This window comes from Chelon labrosus (assembly GCF_963514085.1).
Source record: "Chelon labrosus genome assembly, chromosome: 3".
Taxonomy (NCBI): domain Eukaryota; kingdom Metazoa; phylum Chordata; class Actinopteri; order Mugiliformes; family Mugilidae; genus Chelon; species Chelon labrosus.
The window spans coordinates 28697294-28714533 of NC_140339.1; the positions used below are offsets into that span (position 1 = coordinate 28697294).

Consider the following 17240-nt stretch of genomic DNA (forward strand, 5'->3'; position numbering starts at 1 on the left):
GATTTTTAGATGTTCCTAACTGGAACATCCTGGATGTATAGTGGGTATCCTCAAAAGCAACTTCTATTTAATGATCGCATAAACGTAGGTATGTGTAGGTGTCAGAAACATTCACAAACCAGCAGCTCACAGATGTCAGACATTTGTGGAGAGCCTGGGATTGTGCATCATTTTGATCAAAGGCCCTGCCCTGAATCATGAATAGTATGTCACTTAGAGGATCCAAGACCTCAATGATTTAGGATCTGCTGTTCACAATAAGATTAGACATGCACTACACCACATTAAAGGCAGAGACCTCACAACCAAACACTGTGAGACGTGTTGACCTAAATGAATTAAATAATTCAAACACTGTATGTGTTATCTGAGTGTACAACTAATTATTTTGCCACATACTGCATATTCTACTTAGAGGAAACATAATTGTTGTCTGGTTGGTGGGTGGTTAGCAACTCAAAGCTCAGGGTTCAGCTGGGTCACTGTTTTCCAGATGCACCACACAGATGCAAAGCAGAGGGCTCCAAAAGAGAATCCATGGTTATCTGACTTGGCTCAACACTGTACAGAAGAGAAATCAAGCAAAGCAGCACATAGGCAGACCCAGTCTTTAGGGTTAAGAAATGAGAAAAGAGCATCCCCTTGATGGTTACATTTCTGTAAACAACCAACACAGTACATAGACACAACTATGTAACTGTCAAGATACACATGGTAAATATCTACACGTCCCTCAAAAGAAAAAAAAAAAACTTTGTGTGGACCTTTTCCATTAATACTGCTGGTGTTCTATAGCCAGATCAACTTGTCCAGATTGTCCAAGTGTGTCCCTTGTATTACACTTCACTCAGTCCTGACTGGAATACAACGTGGTGTCTTTCAAGACAAAATCAGAAAAAAGGCCATTACGTTCAACTGCACCACAAACCTCAACATTCACTGTCTTATAATCCCCATCAGATGATTCTGCTTCCATTTAATTCTGCCATTGTACAGAGAAAAGTGTTAAGTTGTGGCCTGCAATAAAAACCAAGGGGGACACTACAGGAGTATATGGTCCTCCAAACAATCAGATGAGGTCTGGGACCTTGGTCAGTACAGATGTTTGGCCCAGATTATCTGGTATACGAAATCTTAAAACTTTCAGTACACTTTAAGTCAGTTTTTAAAAAGCAAATATGTGTACATCATTGCATGGCACATCATAATGAAAGTTAATCTTCTACACCCACTATATGCACTCTACTCCGTGAGTATAAAGAAAGCTTTGCTCTGAACCAATAAGAAGGAGGCTTCATATGTTCCCAAACATCCAAAAGCCTATAGCGTTGTTTAATTAAATATCCTAGTGAACCTTCTAGGAGGATTTGTAATATTTGTAGTGTGAACAAGGTAACTGATGGCCACTGAGGTTGAAGACAAACCATAAATGACAGGATTTTAACCCACTGTGCTGTGTTGTCTTGTCTTCATCTTTAAAACTCATGGGTCAGTTGTCAAAGTACCTCCCTGACTGTATTCTTTGTCTCAAGAAACAAAAGCTACACACCATCATCAATGCGCACCCTTTTAAACTCAGTGCTATTCTAGTTTTAATCCGCAACTATGAAAAGGTTGTAAGGTTGCAGAGAAACCAAGACATCCCCCAATGAGGTCAGCCAGCAAAGTAGGATCATGTCAATGCCGCATTCTGTGAATGCCATTCCATGCACATGACTACATGTCCAAAAATGTCTTCCATATTTCAGTGTGTTTTTTATTTGTGATACGATTATAATACGATAAACCTTAAGAGTGACAATATTTAGGTGACGTTTAGACCAACCCACATTTTTTGAAAAGGCTGAGTGTTAAGACTACAGGTTTGTAAGTAGAATCAGGTTTGAGTTTTTATCCGTTTAGGACATGCACTGGACTGTGGTATTTACAGTAGCTGTGATAGTTAGAGAGAGGAAAGTGAGGCACATATACTCACCGACGGTATCACAGGGTTCGTCTTTATGAACGCAGAAATCTGTCCTGCAAGAGAAATGAGAGAGTTCACTGCACTGATTTATTGAAATTAGGTAACACTTTAAGTAGCATACCCATCTGTCATCTTGACAGAGTGGCACTCAGTAATATGTGCTTATGTATAAGCACATATTACTGAGTGCCACTTTGAAATTTCAGCAAAATGAACTAGCCTGCCACATATTTGTTTCACTTTGAGTGTCTTTGAATTCAGCCCTCTGTAGGTTGATCATTTTCATTTCCATCAAATGATGTGGCATCCTTTCGTTCCTAACACATAACTCAGATCATATCAGTATAGATATCCAGCATGTTTTTTTTCCCCATTGAGATCTGACGCGTTTTCAATGTGCTCCTTTAAATTCTCTGAGTAGTGTATGTACCTTCCACCTCTGAGGCGGGTTCATTTTGCATCAAGATACTAGCTTCAAACACATTTCAAATTGCCAAAGAACTAACTGAAGATCAAAAAAGGCCAACCGGTGCTGACTGTCATGGACTTTCCCTCACAGTGAACTAACCAAGCATTCTGAGGTCCAAACCAGCTCCATCAATGCTGTCCATCATATTTTTCATAAATGCAACGTCTCACTTAAATTGTTAAACAGATATTGCTACTTGTTATGAAACCAAATATGAATTAGAAGCATCTTTCCAATAGTTTCCAACAGCACAGCAGATAAATCACTCCGTGTATTGATGCTACCAGAGTTTGAGTTATAATCTAAATTAACAAATGTCAAGGCAGCAATTGAGAAATAAATAATAACTGTGTGATATCAGTATGTGAGGGAGACTTCACAGCTTGTTACAAAATATGTATTATCTCCCCATCATGACATCGTGATGTACACACAACAAAAAGCTATTTGTGTTTCTGTAGCAAATTATTAGAGACAGAAGCTGCTCAAATATAATGCTGCATCCCAATTGATGACTGTGTTTAATTGCAGACAAAACAGATAATTTCTCAGTTTCTTGTTGGGGCAGACTCATTTCAGTGCAACGCGTGACCACAGGTACTTGAGGCTGGCCACTTCCATTCAGACTGCCCAGGTCAGATGTTAATGTAGGGTTTTAAATGGGGTCAGTGATCTTGGAAAGGCAGGTGTGGAGGGAAAACTTTAGAGTCCTAAACATTTAAAGCAGCAAGTTTTTATGACTCTGGGTGCTGAGTTTTTTTAGCACTACTGTGACAACAGTGGAGGAAGACGGGTTCCCATTGACACGTGGGAGTACTCAGTTAGGTGTGAACAGCTGCATGTCAGCATCTGGTAACCAGACTTCAAGAAGACTTTGTTGTCATTGTGTCTGTCTGATGAAATGTTCCTCAAAAATATATGTATTGTTTTTACTAGGGTTGGGACTTTAACGTGTTAATTACGATTAATTAATTAACGCATTGAATCACAGTTTGCATTCCAATCAGCGCAGAACTTTTGTCAGTGTACGATTTCCTGGTACACCGATTACATTGATACACACGTCAGAGCTCGACTGACGGCTACCAAAATGGAGGAATTGGATGAAAGCACGTTGCTAGGACCAATGGAAGGAATATTTTATTTTAAAAAAAAACTACCTGATGGAAGCCTTGATGAAAGCGGGGTTTTGTGCAAATTACGTACCACTGAAGCACTTCAACCCCACGGTGCCATCTAAATGCAAAGCATGTTGCAGTGAGCACAGAAACCTGTATTTTTCAAATACTGTTTTGACTTACTTAAAGTACTTAAAATGGCACTTTACCTTTAGGTCTGTTCAGTTTGGGCCAGGGATATTTTCTTTCTTTTTCTACTGTTTTGAATTGAAATGCAATTAAATGCAATTTTCCAGACATTAAAAGAGCTTGAGTTTACAATATTCATGTCTGTGTCTATTATTTGATTCAGTCGTCCACTAAAATCCATTTAAATTCAAAAATGTTGCTTTTTGGGGCAAATATTGTCATGCGATTAAAATGTGATTAATCGAGATTAATTAATCACAGCGCCTCTAATTAATTAGATTCATTTTTTCAATCAAGTCCCACCAGTTTTTACTGATGTTGCTTTCAAGAATATACTGTAAGAAAGGAAACTATCTTGTATTTCCACCAGTTTGTTTCTTATTTTTGCAAAGATCTGATACAGGAAGCCTCACAAGCACTGCACAATGAACACCTAACAACCCTGCACTAGCACTATAAATAAATATACCAGTCAGTATTAAAAGGAATAAATTATGCTCCTCTACGTAAAATTACCCTGGACCAGGAACCACACATTATAAAAATAAAAGTAAAGAAAATAGCAGCAATTAAACTAAATTCCAAAGCCACGGTTACTAATTGAGGGGCTCAATTTTCATGAACTCAGTGACACAGATCAAATCCTGCAGGAAAAAAAAAATGTTTTGTAGTGAGCTCCCTAAATAGAAATGTATTATTTGTTTAAGGCATGCAAATTTGCTGAATACCAAGTGTTGTGTATCTTCCTTGTTATTTTTGATAGGGATACCAGAAGAAGAGAGTCTCAGGAAAACACAGACTCTATGTATGCAGCACATGTTTTGTGCTGAATCGTATTTGGAACTGGATAAAATAGTTAGTCATTGAATTGCTAATGTTTTGGCAAGGACACAGAGAGGGAGATTTCTGTGGTTATTTTGCATCAGTCTGATAGTTAACCTTGTGACTAAACAAGAGTCGCTGGTGTAAAAAGGTCATAATTAGGCTACCAGCTTTTCTAAATTACATGTTCTTTTACGGTTAAGTCTTACGCTCATAGCTATTACAGAATGTTTTTTTTTTTTTTTCAGTTTAATCACTTGTCAGCTGGTTGATGGACACAAGCTGAAAAGACAGGTGATAAGTTACAAAAAAAATTAAACAAACATGATGTTTTTATGCAAAATAGCACCAAAATGTTGTTTCTGGGTAATATATAACAATCTTAGGCTTTGCTGTACACTTTTTCAAACCATCACTTCATATGGTCTATATGTACACATGGTATTCAAATATCCACTGTTACTGTATGTATAAAAATGACAGATAATGTTCTTTAATTACACCCCCTGTCTACTAAATGTTCACTCTTCCCTTATTTCCCTCATTAAAAAGCATCATCCAATGCTACAATTACCTCACCACAAACACGCCAAAGTGTGTACATTACAAGCCTCCTTGACGTATAAATGTCAGTGTTTCACTGAGGTAAACATCGGAACATTTTTTTTCTCAGTACATTCAACACGTGTAAACGTACAATCATGTAGAGACAAAAAAGGCGCCCCCTAATATAATGGTAGGGGAAACACTGAATGTAACTATTGCTTCATTCTGCACCACATTTGTGAGATGCATTTCCACTAGTGACCTGGGCACTTACAGGGTCAATGGCACATAGTTGAGCTAGTGTCATCACTGGTATTACACCCGGTCTAGCTCAGGTAGAGGCGTCGTAGTGACTAACAGCTGAAGACAACTTCAGCATATAGTGTGATGTAAGTATAAATTGGTATTGCAAAACTAGTTGGCTGTGACAGACCCAAATCATTACTGCTGAGTTAAGTGGATCTCTGTGAATGGGCAGCCTGCTTTTCTTGCTCTGTTTGGCCAGGAAGAACTTACTTTGAGAAACAGGATAATTAAAGGGCCTGAACAATAAGAAAATATCTGAATGTCATTTCAGGAGAAAAATAACAAAACTGCCATCATATACAACAAGTGTACAGCATGTTCAGCAGTCATTGAAAGCCGTCACATTTATGTTTCCACCTTAATGACAGCAGCTGATTGAAATATCCACATGAATACAGAGAGGTGTTTTCTTAATAGTACATCACGCTTAATATTCTGTGACTTTTCACATTGTTACCTATGTATAACAGATTATGATTACTTACCACGCAGCCATTGTATTATATAAAATAAAGTAATGTTATTTAAACAGAGAGAAGAGGGAATGAGCTGTAAATACACCACTGACACCAGCAAGCCTCTAACTGTGTCTGTCTGTTCATTGGTGCTGGTCAAGCGGCAACCTTCCATCAGATCGATGGACAGACATCCAACGTACTACAGAAACGTTGCCATTGTGACTTTTACAAATAAATGACCATTGTGCTTATGCAGACAGGAGACCTACACACTAAACTGTCGTGAGGTTAAGTGAAAGCGTTGCTAATCTGAAAGGTGGAATAGACCAATGTTAAAGTTTTAAGTTAGAAATTTTAAACTAGAAACCCTTGAACTGGAGTCCTTTAAATGCTTCCTTCTAAAGCACTACAGAGCATTGTAAAGTTTACGTTTATGGTTGCAACTGTTGTTTTCATTATGAATCTGTCTAAAAAACTGTGAGGAAATGCCCAAAATATATCACACTGCCCAAAATGCAATCAACAAAATTCAGTTTTGTCCAGTAATAGATTAAAAAAAAAACATTTTCTATGTATTATTGGGTGAAAAATGTAACCTCTCACATTTGACATATAAAACCATTTGTGTACAAATTACTTAAATGATATTTAGTTACCAAGACAATGGAATTATGTCCAAATAAGGAAGCTGTGCTGGGCAAGCGTTGCTGCAATTAAAACATTTCATGGATGAAACAATTATACTGTCTTAAATGTCAACCTTTCAACAAAGAAGGTATTTTCTTCTAAAGGCCCATTCATGTAACACGGCTCTAATATTGTGTAGCCTGGTATCTACACACTCTATTAAATGTGAGTGACATGAAATCATGCAGAGGCCAGGATCTAATATCCTGTTATCTCCTTCTAAGAGGCTGCTAAGGTGTGTCATCCATATGAGCTGCTGAGTGGCCATGTGCAATATGAAACCTGAGAGCTCTGTGATACAAGCTAAACTGCCTGCATGCTGCCTCGATCTCACAGAGCAGACTGATTCTGCCTGCTCCCGTCCTCACAGGGGAAGCCTTATGACAGTGGCGGTGGTGGGGGGAGATCAGGTTTATAACAAACCACCCCAAGAACAAAAGGCCACTGTATACATGCCCTGTAATCTTTCCCTGTAGCAAGAGGAGACAGGATAGAATCTGACAGCAGACATGAGTACTCATTTAAACAAAAGGATTCCTTTCACCCCCACCCCCCTCAGGGGAGATACAGCAGGTAATAATAGCTAATCCTAAATTAGAAATGTGTCATGTTGCACCAGACGCTGCCTTGCTGGGACTGAAGCATGAAGACAGAGAACAAATCAGTACTGCTGACAGACCGAGGAAGAAGTGATTAGGCATGAGACTCCACCAAGTCAGGAGCAGGGCAGAGATTACAGGTTAGTAGCTGGCTCCCAGTTCAGGGGCCGCTTCCTTTGAAGTAACTCCTGTCACATTTCCAAAGCTCTGAAAACTATGGCAGAGAAAGGAAGCCTTCTTTGACCTACCATCAAACCAGAAGAAAAATGGAACAAAAATATGGAAAGCCTGGAGAAGAAATAAGAGGCAATAATGAAAAGGAATAAACAAACCTATTTTTGACAAAACTATTGATCACACACTGAAGAGTGAATCTGGGAGGCAGTTGGTAGCATTTCACCTCCAAGCAACTAAAAAATTGATAATAAGGCAAGACAAAAAGTTCAGCTCTCAACACAGTAACAACTAGAGCCTGTTTCCACCAGTTTCAGTTAAGACACCGATCAGGCATAACATTATAACCACTGACAGGAAACATTGACCATCTTGTGACCATTCAGTGTTCTGCTGGAAACTTTTGGACCTGGCATTCATGTGAATGTTACTTAGACCTGTACCACCCACCTAGACCAAACCAGACACCCCCACCCCATAGCAATGACACTCCTTGATCGCAGCAGCCATCCCCAGCAGGATGCAGTCTGACACAGACACACACACAAAAACGATTTAGGAACAACTCAAAAAACACAAAGAACAGCACAAGGTGTTGACCTGGCCTCCAAATTCACTAGATCCCAAACTGATCAAGTATCTGTGGGATGATCCAAAGAGGCCCCTCCCCTCAACCCATAGGACCCAAAGGCCCCCACTAACAACATTGTGTTGCCAGACACCACAGGACACCCTCAGAAGGGAGGCCTACAAAATAATAGGACAACAATAATAGGTCATAATGTTATGCGTGATTAGTGAATATAATATCCTGTATGATGTGAGTAAATTCAATAAAATGTGTTAAGTATTCTTTTTTTTCTGTGAACAATATCACTACATTGACGTGTATGATTCCAGTCAATAGTGTCCTTGACCATTGACCACTGATGGAGAGCTTCTTCTGCAATTACAATCAGATGAGACTCAATAACAGTGAAACCAATGAGTTTGTCGTGGGCTAGAGGAGGAACAGAAAGCCCCTGTCCTGGTTGTCATCCAGGGAGATGAAGTAAAGAGGGTGGAAATGAAATATTTGTGTAACATAATATGATCATTAGCATATGACTACTTGAGTTATGGATACAAATGTGTTTTAAGAGGTTACATTGATCTTTGCTCAACAAATTCTAATCAGTTCATAATTGCGTCAAAAGAATGTTTATGCCAAATTTGAAGAAATTCTCTAAAGGCACTCCTGACATACTGCATTCAGCAGAATGCGATGGACAGACAGACAGGCCACGGCTGTTAGCAGCACAGAGGAATAAAGAATGACTACAATATGTGAAATACTATTGAATTAGTACCTGTTCTTTTTCTGCTATGCCAAGTGAAAATATCCCATGGTGACAAAGCTTTAATAGTCCCATCCATGTAAACTCTACCCCCACCAACCATGTTAATATGGACACCGCTCCTCTCGATCCTCCACCCGTTTGCTGAGTGCCATACTTAGGAAAATAAAACATTGGGCCTTTTATATTTAAATACTAAAGATGCATCCGGAGCCACTGACCTCCCCCACTATATCAGACCACAGACTGGTCTTGTTGGTACCTCAATATTTTACTGATATTAAAAGGCAAGCCACCACCCTTGATCACGAATCCTTAATGCAGGCTGTCTTGAGGATGAGTACTCTCCCCTGCAAGACTGTGGTGATTAACCAGATTAGGAGAAAACTGGCAAGACTGCACCATGGCAAGGCTGCAGGTTGTGTTCTATTAGTCCCAGGTTCTTTAAGTCCTGTGTTACCATTGCTGTCCAGTAACATGGGACACATTTTTAACTTTGTTCTATTGCAGGGACGGATATTGGTGCCATGGAAAACATCTTGTTTGGTGCCAAAGCCACCCCACCTGGCATTACTGACTTAGACCAGTTAACCTAATGTCAGATGTCATGAAGGTAGTGGAAAGACTAAATTGGCCCACCTTGGACCACAGATTAAAACATTCTAGACCCTCTTCAATTCACTCATCAGATGAAATTTTTTATTGTATTGAGTGAGAAGCTTCTCAGAATGGGCATCAGCCTGGTTACTTTCTCCTAGATTACCAATAAGCCATAGATCATAGGGGAGCTCCCTGTTGGATGTGGTTATTAATATCATGGGAGTCACAATTTCTACTCATTGCGTCCAGTATAACTCTGAATCATGCCACCTATGAATGTTGTCTGGTGAGTATGATGCAATGTTTGCTTCTAAATACAAGACCAAGGAGATGGTGATTTGTTTTAGGCGTACGAGAAGTGCAGCCAAGCCTGTAAACATCCTGGGTGAGCGTGTTGGAATTGTTGAGAACAACAAATACTTGGATGTCCACTTGAAAAACATACAAGACTGGAGGACCAACACGACACTGCATACTAGAGGGTGGAAGAATAAAATCCATCCATCTGAGCCCAGACCTTTTATTAATCAATCACTACTTAAAGCCTGGAGACAGTGAGGAGCTAAAGGTTGCTAACAACCTGTTTTGCATCAAGGACATCCTCCTATATGACACACTAAAGAGACAGCAACAGACTATCTGCTCTGCTGTTATAAAGAAAATCATTCTTTCCTTTCACCATATCACTGTACAACAGCTCTTCTCTGCGACAGGTGAGCACATTACTGCCCTATCATCATCTGTACATAATGTTCTATCTTACTTATATATATTACTCACTGCCATTCTGTGTCTGTCTGTAAAGAACAGCTTTCCAAGCAAGAAAGACAAGAACACATTTAACACATTTATCATTCAATTATCCGCCAAATGTACATACCTGGTGACCAGCACAGCAGTATCCAGTGGTGGGATATCATCCCTTCCACCAGGCACATGGTTGGTACCAAGGTACCGAGGCCCCCCAAACTCCTGATACTGCCAATTACAGAAGCTCTCCAGAGCCCTCTCTCCGTGATGGCCAACCTTCAGCTTTTCCTGAAGAACAGATACAGTATATCAATTATTTAAGCATACCGAAGGTACAAAAAAAAAAAAGAGGTGATGACATTTTGGGTTGACGGTATTGAAGAAAGTGAAAAGCGAGGCTTACTGGGCGGCTGTGAAGCAACACCAGCTTGGTGACTCTGATGTTGATCCTAATTCCCAGACTCTGGTGGTGGAACATGTTGTAGACCTGCAAGAGGTAGAACAACAGCACTACAGATTGCAACTATAGATATAAGGAGGTGTAAAGGAAAGACAGATAGAGAAGATGCAGTTTTACATAACCAGCAAAAGTGTCCTCCTAATGGGGACAATATTCATTTAAACTTTTATTTAGCAAAAACTGGTTTCAGTTCTGTTCACATCAGAAGAAATTAATGTTCAGATTCCGTACAATCTTCTAGTGAGAGTTGAAATATTCATTTTTTCAGTCTTCTTCTGTATTGTAAAAGCATGCAGTACCAACACTGGAATACTTCTCTCGCAGCAATTTTTTCGGTGTGTCTGTGAAAATGTGGTCATGTTATATATAAAACCACCAGTCAAGAGGCTAGGTCACCCTAGACGTCACTTATCAGCCACTTGCAATACAGTCTTAACAACTCTGCCCAAGACGTTTCCACCCCATTCACATCTTGAGTCTGGAAAGTTTCTGGCTGTTAATGGGTCATTTGAAAAACAAAAATCATGGAAAACAAGTTGGAAGAATCCGAACAACACATTGTAATTTATGGAGAGTATTTGGCTGTTAACAGATCATAGTTGTGTGAGTTTGTCATAAGCACCTCCCACAGATGTTACAAATAAACCTTAAACTCCCAAGCAGTCATTTAAAACTGAAGGAACAACTTGGAAATGTGGTGACAAGGTTTTAAAAAAAACTCAAACAAGTCCTGTTGCTCTTGTTTTATATCATCAGAAAATGTGTTTGTAATTCTTACCATATTCATAACAGTCAGCAGGAACCTCTGCGCCGCCTCGGCACCATGGTACTGCACCATGTCCGAGTCAGCCACCACCACCGTCTCTACAGTGTATGTTTCATGCAGGCGAATGGCATTTCTTTTCCCACGACCCTCCTCACCCACTTTTGGCCTCTTGTCCTTCTTCTTCCCTACCACAGACAGACAGACGGACGGACAGAGAGACAGGAAGACGGAGGTTAGAAACACGATGCCAGATATGACAGTTAAGTGTAAAAAAATAGGTATATTGAACGGAAACTGTTGATAAGCTAAAAATGAAGGAAGGATGCTTCAAAAAGGACTGGGGGAAATGGCTAATATACAAAAATAAAATGGCCATGAATGATAATCAGGACTAAACTGAAATGAGTCATTTTGAGTCACAAAAGTCATTTTATATCCCTCTCTGAGTTACAAGAATATAATCGTTCACTGTAATTTTCTTTACGTTGCATTCGTCATCTTTGCCCACATCTATTAAAACATGGTCTGACCACACTTGTCCTTTGTACTGACTGAGAGGTCTGTTCTAGACTGTTGGTAAAATAAAATAAAATACAACTTGGAAAAAAAAGAGTCTGCTCCTGGGCTGAATTTGCTACGGCAGTCAGTCTTGGAAATATGGTCAGTCATTTAAAAATCCGTGCCACTTTAAGTTAATTTTACTGTAGTAGTGCAATAAATTCTTTCATTTGATTATTTTTAGTATTTCTAATTTCTTTTCCAGACTCACTGGAATCAACCACTGTATGTCTTACAGAGCTTGACAGATCTTTGCATATCACTCAATACATTCAATAGGAAAGAGAAAATCAGATGTTAGCTCACCCTAGATGACCAATAAGATGTTCTAATTACTGGCACATACTGTGGGACCCTTAATTCTAATCATATGCTTTTAAGGTGTGACTGCAGAAGTGACACAGTCACTCACATTACTGTGACTGGGTAGCCTTTTCACCGACAAGTGTGCATGCATGTTTTGATTTCGAGCACATAAAATGACATTCTGGTGAAGTTGAGCAGAATGGCAACCAACAACCTTCGCTGTTACTGTGCCAAGTCCATTAGGACACGTTTCATTTCAGCTTGTTATGAATATAGTTGCCGCTATAAAACAATCTTTCAAAATGTTTTCCGACACTAAAACAGAGTCACCACTTTGAAGAGCATTAGTGAATTATGAGGCAGGTTGTATGTTAGGGGCCTGATCCCTCATGGGATCACATACAAGTCATTTCCCCTGTTCATTCCAAGACCACTGTGGCGATGTACTCAGGCTTCCAACACTGAGGGCGTCACCATGTAGCAACATGACGGTCAACATGAGCCATCTTAAGTCTTCTGTTGTAAGAGTAAAGCTTCAAACGCTTTGTTTGCTCCTGAAGTACACGTAGGCGTACTTAACTACAACTTCCCCAACTATGTTATTCTGGTCAGAGAGGAACTGCATGTGATGTATGTGAAGCACAGCACACTGTAAGCTAAAATATTTAGCTTAGGATGTGGAAAATAAAAAATCTGTATAATATCTTGTTATACATTCTGACACTTTAAAATATTACATAAACCTAGAGACATGAAGCTTTGTTTGATTCCAAACTTCTGCAAGGAAAAGGCCCGGGGACTAGGAATAGCTTGTGTCTACACTACATGTCTGTTTCCATCTCTCCTGGCTTGGTCTGTTGCTCCAAGTCTAGTTTTACATTAAACAATCTTGCCCCCTCTTGCCTAATAACACAATCCGGCTCATTCCAAAATGCTACTACTCTGTAAGGACTGGAAGCTAAAACTCAAAGGGGGTCTAACCATTTCACAATGTTCTATCTGGACTGAGAAGTGTTTTGGTAGCTCTGAAGGGCCTGTCTCTGAGTGTTTTCGTGGTCCTGCAGACTCCAGTAAAGACCAGATGTTGTGCATTTTAACAAAAAAGCATCAAACTGCCAAAGGATTGTAATAGCCATGACAATTAGGCAACTGTATATCTTAAGTGATTAACAGAAAAGGGGACTAAGCTTGACTCCAATAGGCAGCTTTGTTACTAATATATCTGTGCCGTGCAGGCCCCCCGCGCGGGTAGATGAAATGACACAAAAGCTCAAACAACCCCCAATCATGTAGAGAAAAGCTTGATCAGAAACAGCAACATTTCAGTATGCTTTAAACAATGTGCCTGCCACAGCTCCTAAAAGTGTCTGATACTCAGTACTGAGGATAGCATTTATAAGTTTCAGACAACAATTTCAGCAACGATTAGTCAAACATGAATTTCAACCCTATAGCCTCGTCCCTATATTCATTCATTCGTTCATTTTCTGTAACCGCTTGTCCTGTGAAGGGTCGCGGGGGGGCCGGAGCCTATCCCAGCTGTCATTGGGCGAGAGGCGGGGTACACCCAGGAAGAGGTTGCCAGTTTATCGCTAACAGTATTGAAATATGATTGGGTGGCTCAGTAGGTGGAATGGGTTGTCCCTGAGCTGCAGGGTTAGCAGCTTGATCCCCTGCACATGCTACGTGTCGAAGTGTCCTTAAGCAAGACACTGAACCCGCAGTTGCATATTGCAGTTGTGTGAATGTGATTGTGCTTGTGTGAGCAAATGAGTAGATGTGTCGCTGAGACTGTAAAGCGAGTACCAATAGGTAGAAAAGCACTATATACTGTACATACAAGACCATTTACCATGAGCTATAAGAAAATGATAATGTTTAGTACCTACATTTAAAAAATAAGTCTTTGCACACTTCTGTGCCTTTAAAATCATTGATTCTTACAGGAATTAATCATCATAGGAGATATAAGGTTTGGGAAAGTGAACCCTTTGGTCAAAGAAGTACTGTTCAGATTTAGAAAAGGGGAGATCATGTCTATATGTAAGCAGTGAAAATGTGTGAAAATATTTGCATACTAAAATTCAGGCCACGGTAGGCCTATTAATCTGACATCGCTATTTTCTTTTTTGATAGAAAGGATAGCATACTTGCTTTTCTGCAAAGCTCAGATCTGGGCAAACGATACACTGTGTCAAAGTTGATTAAAACTCACCCCTCTCTATAATAGCAGCTTTTTGCCTTAAAGGTACAGTTAGTTCATTTTTATCAGATGTCCACCAGCTGTGGGTGTGCTGAAAAATAGGCTAGTGTTTGTACACACTGGCGTGAAGCAATCAACTCAACACAACATCATCCATGCCCAAGCACAGTATAGTGGGTAGGGAAATGGAAATCCAAAAGAAGGAGCTGAAGGAAAATCTGACTGATGCCAACATGGTGAACTCCAAGAAGGTGAGACGGTTAAAGAGCAAGCCAAGAAGAAAAGATCTGATGAATACAAACTGAAAATTAAGGGCTAGGATCAGGCTTGGGTTAGGAGCCATGCTGGTGAGGCTTTCCAACGGTGGTGAAGTTGAAAAGCCTAAAGCTGCATGCAGAGGTTGCTCAATTTAACCTTGGTTGGTAGGTAACTTCAGTTTTGCTATATTATGCAGAACCAAAATACTGTTGTTGAAGTGTTAGCTGCAGTAGCAGGACAGTTAAGGGTTATGGGGAATTTTGTCATCCGTTTACATGCTAGCTTTGCAGCAGTCCTAGTAGCAACAGTTTGCTAACACACAACGTGGCTACCCTTGGTTACAGTGCATGCGGCAACGATCACTCTCCCAAAGCACTACCATGAATTTGGGGCCCATGCTTTAGATGCGGTCAGATGCCTCGATTTTAGACTTTGTTCCCTTGGATAAGGTGAGAGTGTTCACTGTGGCATTCAGTATTTGGATACTTGTATTACATTGGGACAAATATCAAAACATTTGTAATAAGAAGACATAATACAAAATGTGACAGTATGTCTGTTGCCATTATTTAAATCAACCAATATTCCACTGGTTACATCAATGAGCTCCTGAAATACTTGGCTTCGACTGAATTCAGGTCTTCTAGTGGATATATCGAAATCTTTATCCTCATCATGATTATTACTGTTGACATTAAGTCGGCTTGGTAAGACTATTAAGTGGTTTTAACATTCCACCATGTATTTAGCAAGATCGGGGCTCCGGCATCAGCACTGGACTGCTTACTCAAAGAACTCAGCAGCCACTTCTGCAAAGCCAAGGATGTTGCTTGGAATGAGCTCTGTCCTGTTTAGCTCTGTCCCATATGGTGTCTGTTTAGCTTGCTTCCTGGAGTGTACAAATGTGACTGATAGATGCTTTGTTCTCTGGGAAGCTCCGATGGAACGCTGACAATGCAGCACAAGAGTGAGGGCTCCCAGTAACACTGCATCACAGACTTGCCCAAGGAACTAACTCCCAACCAAGAACCAAGGGGGGCCCCAATGCATTGGAAGCCAAACAGCCAGAATAATTCATGTATCGTTGCATATGTACTATATAAAAGACATCTCACACTTGATCCTCTGCGCTTGAGTTGCTTCTAGAGCCAGTCCATTCTGACAGACTGGAGGCTTTAAATGCAACAGGTAACAAAAAAATATTCAGGAAGTATCTTTATTATTTGGATGGATAATTTTAAAAAAGCGTTACGCCTGGTAAAGTTAGGCTGAATTGTGTGTATCTGGGGCCACGGGTGAACTTCGACCCACAACACTGCAATGTATTTAACAAAAATAAATCAGCCTTGAGAAACAAATGATCATCATCATAATCAATGAGCATTGTTTCATTCATTTTAAGATAAAATCTAAAAATACTGCCATTACATTGCATACTAGGATATTTTTAGAGAATAGAATAGTTTTTATTGTCATTGCAGAATACAGGTTGTACAGTACAACGAGATTTTGTTTACAGTAAAAGCAGTATTTAAGAAAAGAAAAACAGTATTCAAAAATCTATAATTGAAATCTAAGTCAGAATGTATAGAAAATGGCTATGATACATATATACTGTATATACAGTATTGTGCAAATTGTCATTCAGCATAAATATTCATGCCTTAAATTGCATTACATTTTTGCCTCATTTATTATGTATGACTCTATGAATATGCCCAATAAGGAAGGATGCATTTTTCTTTGTTAGCAATCCCAAAAAGGGGAATTCCAGAAGGAAAGTAGTGAGAGTAATGAGGTTGTTTTTTCAGGTTAAGTAATGTGCTAGCATTTAGATCAAAAATTTCATCAACTCTGAAATTAAGAAGCCAGTGGAGAGATCTGAGAATAAGTTTAATGTCATCAGGTTTGTTCTTTCTTGTGAATACTCTTGTTGTACTTGTGAAGATAATGAGCTAGCCACTGCAACAGTCAAGACACTTTTAGACCCAGAGTAGTAATTGTCCTTTGAGGTGCCATTAATTGTAATTAATTATAATCGCATGTATTCATCTTCATGTATTATGAAGCCCAGAGGCAATAAACAGCACCTCATCAGCAGTAAGGAATCCCACATATTGTATCGGACGAGTATTTCAGTAAGCAGGATGCCAGCTGTTGCACTCTAATTCAGGTTCACTAAAACAGAATCCTTATTATAATTCCATTGTACATCACTGATGCCCTTAAGGACAGTTGTTAGAGGTTTGCACTGAGTAGCATATGGTTGATTTGAAGCTGCAGTTCATTTGTATGTAGTACACAACAGTCCTCTCTCATTGACGCTTAACAGTTAGTGTACAGAATAAATCCTACAATAATTGTTCATTGCTCAATCTGACCAGTGAATAAACTGTGTAATCACTGCAGGTCTAACAGTAGTGATCTAATTTCCATTGCTTCTGTATGTCGTTCTACTGCCGTTAAATGTCTCTGCTCTGTTTGCATACAGTGCTCAAGCCTTTTGGGTTTCACAGTGACCTTCTTGCTTTGCTATAGTGACGTAGAAGTGTACATAGCTTGTGAAGAACTACGCCCTATGCAAGCTGATAAACAGATTTGTAACTTTCACAAAGAAAATATTTTTAGATTGCAGAATTTGTTCACTTTTAGGTTTAGATCTGCTTCA

The 17240-nt window shown here is 39.6% G+C and overlaps 1 protein-coding gene across 1 annotated transcript in view; it reads right to left on the minus strand.

Moving 5' to 3' along the window:
* The window catches only part of adamts17 (ADAM metallopeptidase with thrombospondin type 1 motif, 17), a 92977-nt gene that overhangs the window by 58515 nt on the left and 17222 nt on the right, over positions 1 to 17240 (minus strand). Inside the window, exons 4-7 of the mRNA XM_084574984.1 lie at positions 11260 to 11432; positions 10425 to 10508; positions 10152 to 10309; positions 1976 to 2019 (exon numbers count right to left, since the gene is read on the minus strand). Coding sequence (XP_084431110.1) covers positions 1976 to 2019; positions 10152 to 10309; positions 10425 to 10508; positions 11260 to 11432 — 459 coding nt within the window. The remainder of the gene's footprint in view (positions 1 to 1975; positions 2020 to 10151; positions 10310 to 10424; positions 10509 to 11259; positions 11433 to 17240) is intronic.